We start from the raw sequence: 15,213 nt of genomic DNA, 5'->3' as shown, positions 1-15,213 counted from the left end.
TGGGGCGGGCGGGGGAGGGAGGGCTAATTCGTGTCAGATGGAGGGACGCCATGCGGGACCGTGCGCTCGCGCCTGGCTTTTGTTCCCGGCGTCTGACTTCTGACGGGCAGGAGTGGCTGCGGAGGCGGCGGCGCGCGGCTGGGACCTGGGCCGGCGGCCACGGAGAGCTCTTGGCCCCTCCCGTGTTGGCCATTTCCTGGGACTTGTGTCCGCAGGGGACTCGGGAGGCATCCTCCCCCCACCGATAGCCGCTGGGGAGGGGTCAGCGGCCGTCCTCGCCTGGCCGGACCCGGCTCCCCGCGGGCGGCAGGGGCGGCCATGCGGCTGCGCGCCCTGACCCCCAGACCACCGGGAGGGTTCGCGCGCGGAACCCGGTCGCGCCAGCGCCGGCGCCAGGTGAGTGCAGCCCGGAGCTGGTGTGCAGGGCCAGGGGCGCGAGGCACGGGCGCCTTCAGGGCTGCATGCACGTGGGCTGCGCCGGGTGTGCACTGGTGCCCGTGGACGCTGTGCCGGTGTGTACCCGCTTGTGTTCATGTGTATGCGTGTGCCCTTGTCAGTGCGCGTATGTCGGTGTGTGTTTGTGCACCCCGTCTGCACGTCCACGCGTGTGTGCTTGTGAGCGCGCGTCTGTGTGTGCAGGCATGTGTGCGCTGGTCCGTGCCTGAGTCCTGGTGGGTGCGTGTGTACCCTTATGTGTGCGCGCGCAGGACAAGGAGCGAGAGGGCCAGTGGAGCTTTGCCTAATGGGGGAGTCTTCTGGTAAGCGTGGAAGAGGGTTGGGGCTTAGCTCTTTCTAACCCAACTGCCTCTTGAAAAGGCTTCTTGGGTTCCTTTCCCTGCAATGGAATTGGGATACTGGCCATTGCGCAGACCTGCTATCCCTCGCGTGTTTCTTGCAAAGGTAAAGGGCATTTGAGCTCTGCAATGACGTGGGGGATGCGCTGGGATGTAGAAATCCTTACAGGTTCCCTGGGGACCGCATGGGTTCCAGCGGTGCTCTGTGGTCCACAAGACGGCCCTTCACGGTGTTTGAATTAAACAGAGCAGTGCTAGTTGGCTCCCCGCTAGGTTCAGCCTCCCTTTCCCCAAGTCATTGCATTTGTTTTTCTGAAACTTTTATAAGGTTCTGTGGAGTGAAAAACTGTCAAAATTTCAGCTGGTTACTTGAGGTGTACTGCGTTCCCTTTTAAAGTGTAGTGGTCAAACGCTGCTGCCTGGAAGTGTGGGAACAATATGTGCTGGATGTGGAGGGTGTCCCTCTTGCCCCAGATACCGCCCCCCTGTGGGCTGGGAAATATCCCCGAGGCCTGGAAGTGTTCCTGGCTGTTTAACATCAGAGTGAAGTTGGGCTGGGAATGTGTTTTTGATCAGTGTCTGCCTCTCCAGAATGCCTCTGAAGGTTTCCCAGGTGCCTGAATGCCCACCTAAATCCTCTTACTATGGTGGAGCTGAATATTTCCTGAAAGGAAAACGTAGCTGGGATTGTGCTGATGCAGCTTTGCACTTTTGCGTGTGTAACCATTTTGCCAGGGCGACCTTTAGCCGGGAGAACCTATCCGAGAGGTCCCTGCGGTTTTGCATTTCGGCAGAGTGGAGCATTCATGTGGAGCACCTCCCTGTTCAATTTTGCAGAGATTTTTCTTTCTCAAAAGAGACCTCACAATCAAGACCAGCACTAATTACTGTGTCCCCCTCAGGGAGTCCTTGTGGAACCAGCAGCCTGCTCTCTACCCTTCCAACATTTTGTTCCTAACAATTAAGTGCAATTTAGATTCCTGAACTGAGCCTGCTAAATGCTTCAGCATTGCTGCCTCCTCTCCCCCTTTGGGAGAAATGAAAGCACAGTATCAGGTGAAAACAAGGGCAGTCTAATCCCGTCTGGTCTCATTTCACAATAGAGATGTTATGTACAGATGAAGCGTGAGCAGATGTTATTACACTATCTTAAATGAACTCCTCAGGGATCCAGCAATTCAAATGGCTGAGCCCTCGCAACAGTGCTTATGCTGTTTCCCTCTTTAAGTTTTCTAGCTGTGGACCACTGGGCAAGAAAGCTGCAGGAAAACAGTGCCTCTTTCTCCCTGGTTGGAATAAAGGTATTTGTAAGGAATAAAAGGTCACAGTATCTTTCCTTGGCCCACAGACTGTGGCTAATTCATTTGGTCAACAGGTATTAATTGAGGGTCCATGGTCCACTGTCTGCCAGGCGCTGGGCAGGGCCCTAAGAGGACAAAGGGGAAAGAGCCTGGTGTCCTGCATCTAGGAAACTGCAATCTAGCACAGGAGAGAAGGCATATAAACAAATAACTGCAATACGAGTGAAAAGTAAGTACCAGCTGCTGCATTGCAATAGAGAGATGTGTTTGTTAGGTGTTTGAATGCTACTCTTGTCTGAGCGTGAGACTGGGGCTTGAGGCATATGGGGCCTGAGTCCCATATGCCTCATCCATTGGCTGTGTGGTGCTGCATCTCGGTTTTGCATCTCACCATCACGGTTTGTAGACTAGTGGTGATTACAGTAATGACCCAGAAGCACTTGGCTAGTGTTACCAACTGCATAATTAGCAGCATCATTATCCTTCTTTTGCAGAGCATTGAACACACAATCTCTGTTATCAGAAAGGATGCAATCTCTTTGAAAAAACCAGATACCGACATAGGAACAACTACATAATAACAGTGCCTTAAATGTATATAGATACTTATAATATAGTCTGTTATATACAGTGGTGATTCTGTCTTGGCCGCAAATTGGAATCACGGGATGGAGTTGGGGTGGGGGGTTTGACAACAGTCCAGTGTTCTGATTCAGCCTCCAGGTAATCTGATTTAATTGGTCTGGGGTGGAGCCTGGGTCAGCTGTTTTAAAAGCTGCCCCAGTGATTCTTATGAACTGATAGATGGTATAGCGTTTGGTCATTTACAATAGCTGTTAAGAGACAAGAGGGGGAGGATATCTTTTCTATTTAAGAGAGGTTGTGACTTGTCCTGGGCCACAGAGCTTGTAGTGTAGGTATCAGAACTTACATGAAGGCTTCTGCTTGGTTCAGGACCCTTTCCCTTAGTTTATTTATTTTTTCTTTTTTTTTTGAGATGGAGTCTCACTCTGTCAACTCAGGCTGGAGTGCAGTGCCATGATCTCAGCCTACTGCAGCCTCCGACTCCTGGGTTCAAGCGATTCTCCTGCCTCAGCCTCCCGAGTAGCTAGGATTACAGGTGCCCACCACCACACCCAGCTAATTTTTGTATTTTTAGTACAGGCGGGGTTTCACCATGTTGGCCAGGCTGGTCTTGAACTCCTGAGCTCAAGTGATCCACCCGCCTTGGCCTCCTAAAGTGCTGGGATTACAGGCATGAGCCACTGTGCCTGGCCATGAAGTTTTTTATTAGGTGATTGTATTAGTATATTTTCATGCTGCTGATGAAGACATCCCCAAAACTGGGCAATTTATACAGGAAAAAGGGCTTAATGGACTCACAGTTGCAAGTGCTGGGGAGGCCTCACAATCATTTTGGAAGGTGAAAGGCACATTTCACATGGCAGCAGGCAAAGAGAGAGAGCTTGTGCAGAGGAACTCCCTCTTATAAAACCATCAGATCTCATGATAATTATTCATTATCACGAGAACAGCACAGGAAAGACCTGCCCCCATGATTCGGTTACCTCCCACTGGATCCCTCTCACAACAGGTGGGAATTCAAGATGAGATTTGGATGGGGACACAGTCAAACCATATCAGTGATTAAATGTTTAGGATTGTTTTGTGTTCTTGATGAATCAGTCCTTTTATTGTTATGAGAGGACTTTCTATATCCTTGTTAATGTTCTTTGATCTGTAGCCTACTTTGTCTGATATAGCCACTCCAACTTCCCTTTGATTAACATCAGCAAGGTACTTCTTTTTTTTAGCCTTTGTCTTAAAAAAAAAAAAAAAAGACCAGGTGTAGTGGCTCACACCTGTAATCCCAGCACTTTGGGAGGCCAAAGCGGATGGATCATGAGGTCAGGAGTTTGAGACCAGCCTGACCAATATGGTGAAACCCTGTCTCTACTAAAAATACAAAAATTAGCGAGGTGTGGTGGCGGTTGCCTGTAATCCCAGCTACTTGGGAGGCTGAGGCAGAGAATTGCTCGAACTCGGGAGGCAGAGGTTGCAGTGAGCCAAGATTGCGCCACTGCACTCCAGTGTGGGTGACAGGGTGAGACTCCATCTCAAAAGAAAATATACTTATATAATCTGATGACTTTTGTTGCCTTATAATTGAGATATTTAGACTATTTACATAAATATGATTATTAATATGGCAAGGTTTGACTCTGTCATCCTGCTACTTGTTTTCTATTTCTCCTACCCATTATTTGTTCTGCTTTTCTTTTATTTCCTTTTGCCATTTAGATTAATTGAATAATTTTTATTTCATTTTATCTCTCTTGTTTGTTTATTACCTACAATTCATGATTTTAGTGGTTGCTCTAGGGTTTATACTATACCTCTGTAACATCACAGGCTACCTTCAAGTGATATTATATCCACTTCATGAATACTATGAGAGCCTTATAATAGTCTTATGGAATCTTTGGGATGTCCAATTTCTGACTGGAAACCTCTGTGGCCAGTGGCACCTTTGCCTGAGTTCTTGTCCTGTGTCCAGGAAGAATGAGATACGCAGACAGGGGAAGGGTGAAGAAGATGAAGATAAGCTTTATTAAGTGTTAAACAGCTCAGAGGAGACCCACAGTGTCCTCTCTGTAGGCAGGTCATCCCGAACTCTGCTGCTCTCAGCAGAGAGGAGGCCCTGGAGAGGGTGGTTCCGCTCTGCAGCTGGAAGTCCCAACATCTCTGCAGGTCTCTGAAGCTCTCGGCAGAGAGGGTAGGTCCTCTGTGCAGCTGGTCTCTTGTGGGCTCTCCATTCTCTCTGTCCTCTCTCTTGCTCTGGCTGAACATGGAAAAGCCCTTGGAGGGGAGGAAGTGCCTGCTGATTGGTCCATGGGCGGCCATGGGTGGGCTGGAAGAGGCACCATGAGTCCCCACTCCAGTCTGTGGGACTGGCAGCCCGTCCCCAGCCTACAGGCCCTCCCTTGCCTGAAGGTGGGGCCTTACTGAGGACCCACCCCGTTCTGTCCAGGACTTTGCCTACTGCTGCCATTCAAGGCCCTGGAACTTGTCCCCAATCCCGCTCTGAGATCAGAGGTGGGGGGCCGGGAGAGGAGACAGGCCAGGCAGCCAGAACAGACACTCCTGAGCCAGCAGGGATGGTGGGGTGGGGGGGGCTTCCATGCCCCCGAGGGTGCAGGCCGCAGAGATGCCTGGGTCCTGTGCCTGGGAGGGTGGCTGCAGCTGCCTGCACTCAGGGAGCTCCTGCTTTTCCCCAGCTCCCGCCTGCTTGGAGTAGGAGGCCCAGGTCTGCAGCCGTGGATGGTGGCTGCAGCTGCACCCCGGGGGACAGATCCTGCCTGCTCCTGGCCCCACTCAAGAACACAGGGAGGATTGGATCTACAGCTGCAGTTTGGGCAGCTGCAGTGGCACCCAGGGAGTTCCCACCCCAACTCAGAAGAGGCGGAGCTCCCACCGGCTCCATGGAGAGTGCAGCCCCAGCCGCACCTCCCTGCTGCAGCCAGTGTGATGTAGCAACCACTGTCATCAATAGTATATTTCCTTTTCTTCTTTCCTGAACTTTGTGCTATTTTATCAGAAAATTTACTTTTAGATATGTCATATGACACATTACACTATTGTTTAAACAGTTAATTATCTTTTGGTGAGCTTTAAATAATAAGAAAAACTCGTAAATTTACCTGTGTAATTAGCATTTCTGGTGCTCTTCATTTGTTGGTGTAAAGCCGTAATTCCATCTGCCATGTCCTTTTTGCCCAAGCACTGTCTTTAATGTGTCATATGTGTCAGCTGGTGATGATTTTTTTTGGGCTTTAATTGTATATCTTTTTTTACATATTTTAAGAAGTTTTTGGTTCACTTTTATTTTTAAGAGCTATTTTTATTGGGTACAGGATTCTAGATTGACACATTTTCTTTCAGTTTTTTGTTTTATTTTATTTTGTTTATTTTTTTAACTTTTAGGTTCAGGGTACATGTGCGGGTTTATTATATAGGTAAATTTTGTGTCATGGGGGTTTGGTGTACAGATTATTTCCTCCCCCAGGTAATAAGCATAGTACTCGATAGGTAGTTTTTCAATTTTCACCCTCCTTCCACCCTCCACCCTCAAGTAGGCCCTGGTGTCTGTTCCCTTCTTTGTGTCCATCTTTCAGTATTTTCTATTATACTGCTGTCTTCTCACTTATATTTTTTAAAACAATGAGAAACCTGTTATCCTAATGGTTGGTTCCCTGCATGTAATGTGTCTTTTGGCCCTGTGGTTGTTTTTAAGGTCTTTCTCTTTGTTACTGGGTTTAAGCAATTTGATTATTGTATGCCTTGGGGGTAGTTCCTGTCACATTTCTTGTGCTAGAAATACACACACACACATATATATATATATATATATATATAGATGGAGTTTCACTCTTGTTGCCCAGGCTGGAGTGCAATGGCACGATCTCGGCTCACTGCAACCTCCACCTCCTGGGTTCAAGCGATTTCCTGCCTTAGCCTCCCAAGTAGCTGGGATTACAGGCACCACCGCCATGCCCAGCTAATTTTTTGTATTTTTAGTTGACACGGGGTTTCACCGTGTTGTCCAGGCTGGTCTGGAACTCCTGACCTCAGGTGATCCACCCGCCTCTGCCTCCCAAAGTGCTCGGATTACAGGTTTGAGCCACCGTGCCTGGCCAAGAAATTTCTTGAGTTTCTTGGATCTGTGGGTTTATAGTTTTCCTCCTGGTTTGAAAAAGTTTCAGCCATTATTTTTTCAAATATCCCCCCTTCCCTGCCCTTCTCCGTCAGTCTCCATTACACATATGTTATGTTGTTTAAAGTTCTCCCGCAGCTTACTGATGCTTGTTTATTTATTTATTTAGGTTGTCTCATCTCTGTGTGCTTTGTGTTGGGAGGTTTGTACTGTGATGTCTTCAAGTTCATTCACCTGTGCTTCTGGCAGGCTCTAACCTGCCCGTAATCTCATCCAGTGTATCTTGCATCTCATATTCTTACATTTTCCTCAATGAATGTTTGATTTGGATCTTTTTATGTTTTTCAGGTCTCTACTTAACCTTCCAGCATATAGAATAGTTATTATGATGGACATTTGGGTTATATAAAGTTGTTATGACCATTCTTTCTCTTGTGGACATAGGTTTTTATTTCTCTTTAGTGTAAATAAGAATGGAATTGCTGAGTCATAGGACAGGTGTGTTTAAGTTTATAAGAAATTGTCAAACCATTTTCTAAAGAAGTTGTACCATTTATTCCACATTCTAAATACCATTTCATCTTTTCAAATAAATTTAATTATTCCAGTGGGTGAGTAATGGCCTCAATGAATCCATATAGATATTAAGTACTGATGGAATACACGGTCACATATCAGCAAATAGATATGATTAGTGCTTGACTCTAAAAGCAAATTGAATTCTTACAAGGTTATCATATAGCTGGGAGCCTTGGCTCTACAAACATGAATAGGTAGCCGAGTGGTTAGTTTTTCCAAGTGCTAATGCTTGTAATTGTGTTTGAAGAAGAACCACATGTGTGTCACAGGCTGGACTGTCTCTTCTTCTGCAGGAGAGCTCAGAGAGGCTCAAGAGCTTAGTGGTGATTCTGGAAAACCTTTGAACCAGGAAAGCCAGTTGACTTCCTCATAACATAATTGTGCTGTTTAGCTAATTACTTTTTCCAGAAGAAAAAGGGTTGAGAGTCTAGAAGTGTATGTGGATTACTTTGTCACAGAAGTAGGTGGCTCTACGGCTCAAGTCTGGAAGGGAGTGCATTTTCACATAATGATGTTGGTTGATGTAATGTTTCTAGGCACCCCATGTGGTGATTGATGAGTTGGGTGAAAGTGAACGTCCGTCTAGGACTCTGGAATTGGGAATGCTAACAGGGTATCCGTGGGTCGTCTTGGGAATTTTAGCATCACCAAGATGGTTTCTTGTTCTGTGTTTGCTTGGTAATATTCCTGTTTTTGCTCTTTACAAATTCCACTAGATTTATTATCTCCCGAAAAGGAAAAAGAAACAAACTATGAGATGAAACGTTGACAATTTCTTCCTTTACTTTTTCAGCCAGAAGAATTAACCTCGAGTCTGCACACTTTTAAGAACAAGGCCTTTAAAAAATCCAAAGTGTGTGGAGTTTGCAAACAAATTATTGACGGTCAAGGTATTTTATGCCAAGGTAATTCTGTGTTTATGATTCTCTTCGCCGATTAATCCAAGGCAAAACAAACAAAAAACAAAACGAAAACTTTTTTTCGGGAGTTTCCGAAAGTTAAATCATGGAATTCCCCTTCTTAGTTTATATGTCCCCCAACCCCCCACCCCCTTACTTAGCAGGGGCCAACCGTATTTACACAGATAAGTGCTCTTGAGGACATTTTTACAGACAGAGCAGAGTTCCCCGATGGGAGAGGAGGCAGCAATTTGTAAATTAATCATTTATTCTCGGGTCTGCTCTGAAGTGTCAGTAACTCAGGTAATTTAGTTTGACTTTCAGATCTCTTACTCAAGTTTGCGAATGAAATGTTTCTATCTTTAGAATTCAGGTTCATTTTGGTATGGCCCCTTTCAGATCCTGTCACTAAACTAAGCCACCAGCTTGGGTACTAGATATTTAGACGTCAAGTAATGAATGGAACTTGCCAATTCTTTTGTGACTGCACATTAATAAATCTAGTAAGAGATGTGTGACTGTAACGAATGTGGGAATGGTCGAGGGGCAGGGACTGCTGGGCGGACCAGTGGGGTAACCACACAGAGGGAGTCACTAGGAGGACCAGGCCCTTGGAGAGTGCGGGGGCTGCTCTTTGGCATCATTTCATCTGCGGGGTTGGGGATTTCCTCTAGAAAATGTGCAGAGTCTCAGCCTGTGGGCTTCTGTGGTGTTAGGACCTCCCCCTCAGTGCCTCCTTCCCTGCAGACCCCCAGCAGGTGGTCCCTGATAGCCACTTTAGACTAGGGTGCCTATGATGGAAAGATGCATGCAGTCAAACCTTAATGGGTTGAGGATGTGACCAGGGGCCTCTAAGGGGCTCTTGGGATTCTTTTACAGTTCAAAGGCCTGAGTGTGGGTGAGAAGACTGGGGTGCCCCTCCTCTGATTCGGCCCCTTGGAGAAGTCAGTGCTAAAGAATGTGTTGGATGAGTGGTGGGTACCGGCCACCCTGGTCGCTAAGTAGAAGCCAGAGACCAGGGAGCCATTTGTGTAATTCATCTAGATCTGCATCCAAGGCAGAGAACATGGGCTATAGTGTACTCTGAGCCAACTGATAGGACATCCTGTGATTCAAAACTTTTTTTTTTTTTTGAGACAGGATGTCGCCCTGTCATCCAGGTAGGAGTGCGGTGGGATGATCAGGGCTCACTGCAGCCTTGATCTCCTGGGCCCAAGCCATCCTCCCACCTCAGCCTCTCCAGTAGCTGGACTATAGGCATGGGCCACAGGCCCAGCTAATTTTCTTACTTTTTTGGAGACAAAGTCTCATTCTGTTGTCCAGGCTGGTCTGGAACTCTTGGCCCCAAGTGATTTTCCTGCCTTAGCCTCCCAAAGTGCTGGGATTACAGGTGCGAGCCATTGTTATAAGCCCATATTTGCAAATGGCACTGCACTGGGTGATGTCTTGGTCATCTGTGAATGCTGTGGCCTGTCACTGGCCATTCCCCTGCATAGCTTGTCCAGTTCAGGAGGGCCATGTCAGCCAAATGTGGTGGCCCTTTGTGTTTGGGGCCTGCAGGTGTAAAGTGATGAGAAATTGCACTGATGCTCTTGGACAGGCGTCCTCCATCAAGCTTGCTCTAAAATGTCTGTGGGCAAACATAGCAGCCCCTCTGTGTCCCACATACCCTACAGGGTCCAGTAGGGGCTTTGTGCCTTTCCAGGAACATGGCAAAAATAGAAGCCCAAGGAGTCTCCCCATCTTTGAATGTCATTCTCATAGAAATGCTCATATTTTATTTATTTATTTATTTTTGAGATGGAATCTTGCTCTGTCACCCAGGCTGCAGTGCAGTGGCACGATCTCGGCTCACTGCAAGCTCTGCCTCCCAGGTTCACGCCATTCTCCTGCCTCAGCCTCCCCAGCAGCTGGGACTACAGGTGCCTGCCACCATGCCAGGCTAATTTTTTTTTTTTTTTGTATTTTTAGTAGAGATGGGGTTTCACCATGTTAACCAGGATGGTCTCCATCTCCTGAACTTGTGATCCGCCCGCCTCGGCTTCCCAAAGTGCTGGGATTACAGGCGTGAGCCACGGCGCCCGGCCAGAAATGCTCATATTTTAAAATTTTGGTCTCTAACTTTGACTCTCAAGTGTGAAAAGAAGGAAAAGGAAAGTCGTGGTTGAATTGGAACCATGAAACCAGCAGCCCAGAGAGCCTGGGAATCAGAGCTATAAGGGCCTGGTGTTGATCCTAGAGCCCTGGTCCTGTGCCAGCGGAGCCACTGGGCGATACTGGGAGAGCTGTCATGAGCAGCATGGCACCAGCAGGGACACCCTGGGCTTGTTCTCGGCTTCCTCATCCTGTGATGACATCTCAGGCAAAGCTGCAAACCAAAGGTTCCCCATGAACTGACTTCTGCCTGTCAGGTGCTATGTGGGGACAGGTCTGATTTGGGAGCAAAGGCGGAGGTCAGACAGAGCTGGGTCCTGGCCCTGCCCCTGACATGGGCAAAGTCTCCTCACTCTGGGTCTAGGACTTAGGGCTGTTCCAAGGGCAGAAGTCAGGCTTAAAGTGCACAGCCAGCGTTGTGGCACTTAGTTTTGTTATTGGTGTTAGGATTGCTCTGAAGGGAACCCACTGTGGGGAGCTCCATATGGCTGATGCCGCATGTGTGTTTGGTTAGCCTCTGCACCACACATCCTTGAGCTGTAATCCAGTGGGGGAGCTGCTTAGACACAGAGGCCTTTTGCACAACTTACCACAGTGGCTTGGGCTGCACTAGGTTGGTTATACTGCTTGAGGAGTAATTTTTCCTTCTTTGTATAAATGAAAACTGAGTTTACTGAAGAGTTATCTCAGACATCCTTTTTAGTACTTCAGTATTCTGTTCCTGCCATTCAAGTAGCATTGACTATTTTCAAAGTAAATGTAACCAATGAAAGAGAAGAGCTTGAAGAAAGCACGGCCTCCAGCTGTGAAACACGCAAGCGCGTCTTGGACGGTGGGGAGCTGTCTTCTTTCTTTATCTGGAGGATCATCGTCTTAGTGCCTTCCCTGGGTTGGGACTTGTGTCTCTTCCTCTGTCCTGCAGTTGCACACACTCAAAAGGGCCAGGGAAGGACCCCAGATTGATCATCTGGTTCCAAATGAACTCTGTTTTGTGGCATTTTAAATATGTGGTGTGTGAAATATTAGGGAGGGGTGAGGAGGCCTGCCAGAGTGGTGTGTATGTGCCTGAGTGTGTGGGTGCACATATGCATGGCTATGTGTGCGGTGCATGCATGCATGATTGAGTTCATGCATATGAGGACAAGCAGTGCACACACCTGTGATTGCATGTGTGTGCATGCGTGCATGCGTCTGAGTGAATGCATTTGCTTGAGCACACAGATATTCCACATTGTGAGGGAACATGTGAGAGCATCCCTTCTGTTCAGACCACTTTGTAGAGTTCAGCTGCTCTACGACGTCCATTATCTTATCTTGAGGGAGATAGAAACAGAAAATGTGCATGCGCACAGGAGCAGCTTTTGTTCTTGAAAGAGAAGAGAGGGAATAAATAGTGCCCTATCTGGACAAGATGTTCAACAGGCTTATCTTGCTGTGTGTCATCTGGTTGTTAAGGAAGATGAAGTAAGGCATGCTATCTCCAGATAATGGTTTAAATTTCACATGCTTCTGGCAACATCCAGGCACTCATGAGAACAAGGCCCAGTGTGGTGGCCCCACAGCCCGTCTACTGGTTTCTGTTGGTATTGATGCTTTCCCACCTCCTCTTGGAACTCTCTGGAGTTCTGCTTCAGTGTGAGGCAGCGAGACACCTAGAGCATCACCTCTGAGGATTCAAGGCCCACTTTGGCCTGGAGGACCCCACACGTACCCAACATGGACAAGCAATGGGGCTGCCAGCTCTGTCCTAGTGCAGCATTATCTTCTGTCCTGTTTGGCTAATGCTCCTCTACTCCAGGGAACCCAGTATAGCACTGGTTTTTCTCACTGGTGAAATAGATTCTTGGTCAGTGGAGGTAACAAGGGGAAAAAAAGCCATATACATTTTTTTATCCCTTGAAGAAAATCACTCATGGACAGGTATGATGTTAGGTGACTTCACCCCTCTTCTCATGCCTGGTTTATCCCTTTCTTCTTTACCTCCTCCTCCCCCACAGCTTACTTTCCACCGCAGAGACACATTGCTGCTCCCATTGCCTTTTTAGGCTGGTTCCCTTCCAGGGGCAGCCAGGATGCAGGTATTATGGGCACACAGGCACCTGCTCCCGCTGTGTCCCTGTCTGTGGCTCTGGGCCCCTCAGCTAGGATAGGATATCTTGTCTAGAGGCAGTAGAAAGAGATCAGGATGTGGGGTCAAGTTCTGGCTGTGCCACTCTCACTCTGGGCAGTTTTAGACAGTAGGCTTTTATGAAGCCCATTTTCTCAACCCTAAAATGGGCATGAAAATGCAGATCCAGTGGTGCAGAGCTGGGACTCAGGGAGGGGTGTACGTGAAAGGGCCTGGTCTGCCAGGCCAGTGAGGTGCAGGGCAGGACCACCGCCTTCCCAGGGGACGGCTGCTTCGTGCTGGCAGGCAGTGCTGCACTGCATCCTGGATGTGCTGCCTTTCAGAGGGCGCTGGTTCAGCCTCTCCCCAAAGAGTTGCCATGAGCTTGGTGGCTGTGAATCCTGGGGATGGTGTGTTGAGTTGTGCACACCTTTCCAGCCTGGGTGCCTGCAGTGCATGCATGTGTGTTCTTGTGTGTGTGTGTGTGTGTCTGAATTCCTCCCTCACTCCTTGCTCTCCTCTTAGCGGTCCCATATGGTGAAGCTCTTCTGCCTTGAGCCCTCTGGGCTGGTGGGCTTCAGTAGGGTCTGTCTCCATGGTCCCTGGGTCCTTTCTTTGTGGTGGGTGATGGCAAGCACACAGCTGCTTTTTGCAGAGAGAACTGGCAGAAGCTGAGGATGTGGTAGGCTCAGGAAGCTGCATGTCCTGTTGAGTTCATGGCAGGAGGCCCATTATCAGGAGAAGGAACCAGGAACTGGCCCAGATGAAGGAAAACCTTTGCCTTCTGGAGAAAGGAGGGTCACTGCCCTTCAGGGAGCACTTGCAGGCTCCATCCCCGAGGAGGGACCCCCACTCAAGGCGCTTGGTGGAGGCATTGGGAGGAAAGAGCAGCCATGGGCACCGTTGGAGGCAGAGGCATTCTGACTCAAGGGACGGGCCCACCTCTGGTTTCTGGTGCTGTTGACTTAAGCACGTGGTGAGTGTTGTGCCCTTGGGCATGTGTGCACTGAGATCTTGAGGACTTCCGTTAGAGAAGTGTCTGTCTTCTTTCTGTGGGATAGTTTTTTGGAACTGCCTCACGTGTGCCCTGTGTTACCGTCAGAACGTTTGTGTCTCCCCAAAATTCCTATGTTGACATTCTAACCCTCCATGGGATGGTGGCATTATGAGGTGGGGCCTTGGGGAGGTGATTACGTTTTGAGAGTGGAGCCTCACGGGTGGGATTAGGGCCCTTATGAAGGGGACCCTAGAAAGCTCTCTCACCCCTTTGGCTAGGTGAGGATGCAGTAAGGAGGCGCCATCTATGAACCAGGAAGTGGGTCCTCCCCAGACACCGCATCTGTGGTGCCTTGACCTTGGACTTGCAGCCTCCAGAGCTGTGAGAAATAAGCAACTGTTTATAAGCCACCTAGTTTAGGGTAATTTTTAAATAGCCCAAACTGGGGGAGACATTATGTTTTTGTGCACATAGCTCTAGGAATTATGTTAATAAACAATAGAAACTCTTTTTTTTTTTTTTTTTTTTTTTTTTTTTTTTTTTGAGATGGAGTCTCACTCTGTCACCCAGGCTGGAGTGCAGTGGTGGGATCTCAGCTCACTGCAAGCTCCACCTCCCGGGTTCATGCCATTCTCCTGCCTCAGCCTCCCGAGTAGCTGGGACTACAGGCTCCTGCCACCACACCCGGCTAATTTTTTTGTATTTTTAGTAGAGACGGGGTTTCACTGTGTTAGCCAGGGTGGTCTCAATCTCCTGACCTTGTGATCTACCCACTTCGGCCTCTCAAAGTGCTGGGATTACAGGCGTGAGCCACTGCGCCCGGCCTAGAAACTCTTTTTAAAAAACATACAGGATTCCATGTTTCAGAAGTCTTTTAGGCATGATTGTTTTCATTAGCTTTTTCAGTTATGTTAAGTTAATGTGTGTGCTAGAGACCAGGAGGTGTTCGGGGATGCTCCCAAGCCTGAGGTGACAGGGGTGCTCCCAAGCCTGAGGTGCCATGGTTTGTTGAGGCCAAGGCACCCTGTGGACAGGAGGTGTCATGGTGTAGGCTGAGGCGGCTGAGATAAGCCCCCATCATCAGAGCAGGAGTACTGGGGGATGGGAAGTTACGTGGAGGCCATGAGGCTGGCCTGGGGGTGTGGATGGGACTACCTTCCAGTGCAGAGGCTTGGGGCTTAGAGGTGGGCAGATCTGAAATGCCTTAGGGAGACACACCAGGGAATGTCACCCGTTGAGAGCCCTTGGCCTGCAAAAGCTGCTGCTGCACAGAGGCTTTAGTTTTCTAACTTAACGCAAGCAATAAATCTATGATCCTGCTTGCCTCTGAGGAGGCAGGGGGATATGGTGTACCCACTTTTGGGGGGCAGGCATCCCATCCCTGCTGATACCTGGGACCCAGATCCACTGAATGGGAGAGCCCCGGCCAGGCTCTGGCCCCCAGCCCTGCCTGCTGCTCCACCCTTGCTGGCCTTCTTCCTGGAGGCTGGGCCCCGGTCTCCATCACCCTGCAGACCTCCCATTCCTCCTTCCTAACCCAGCTTCCCTGGATCTGGCCCTTTGTCTGCCCAGGCTGGGATGCCCTTGAGATTCACTCTCCTGTTTGCCTCTCCGCTCCTCTCCTGTTTGTACTCAGAGAACGGCTCTGCGAAACTGTAAACCATCCAG

General features: G+C 48.7%; 1 protein-coding gene across 2 annotated transcripts in view; it reads left to right on the top strand.

Annotated features, from left to right (window-relative positions):
• Positions 1 to 274: 274 nt before the first annotated feature.
• Positions 275 to 15,213, top strand: part of LOC129016816 (tensin-3-like) — a 226,236-nt gene continuing 211,297 nt past the window's right edge. For both annotated transcript variants that reach the window (XM_063656411.1, XM_063656412.1), the window contains exons 1-2: positions 275 to 396; positions 8,182 to 8,293. In XM_063656411.1, coding sequence (XP_063512481.1) covers positions 319 to 396; positions 8,182 to 8,293 — 190 coding nt within the window. In that variant the 5' untranslated portion in view covers positions 275 to 318. The remainder of the gene's footprint in view (positions 397 to 8,181; positions 8,294 to 15,213) is intronic.

The sequence above is a fragment of the Pongo pygmaeus genome, chromosome 19 (assembly GCF_028885625.2).
Source record: "Pongo pygmaeus isolate AG05252 chromosome 19, NHGRI_mPonPyg2-v2.0_pri, whole genome shotgun sequence".
In the NCBI taxonomy this organism is placed as follows: Eukaryota; Metazoa; Chordata; class Mammalia; order Primates; family Hominidae; genus Pongo; species Pongo pygmaeus.
Note: the sequence above shows the minus strand (reverse complement) of the source record. Positions and strands in the feature narration are given on the sequence as shown.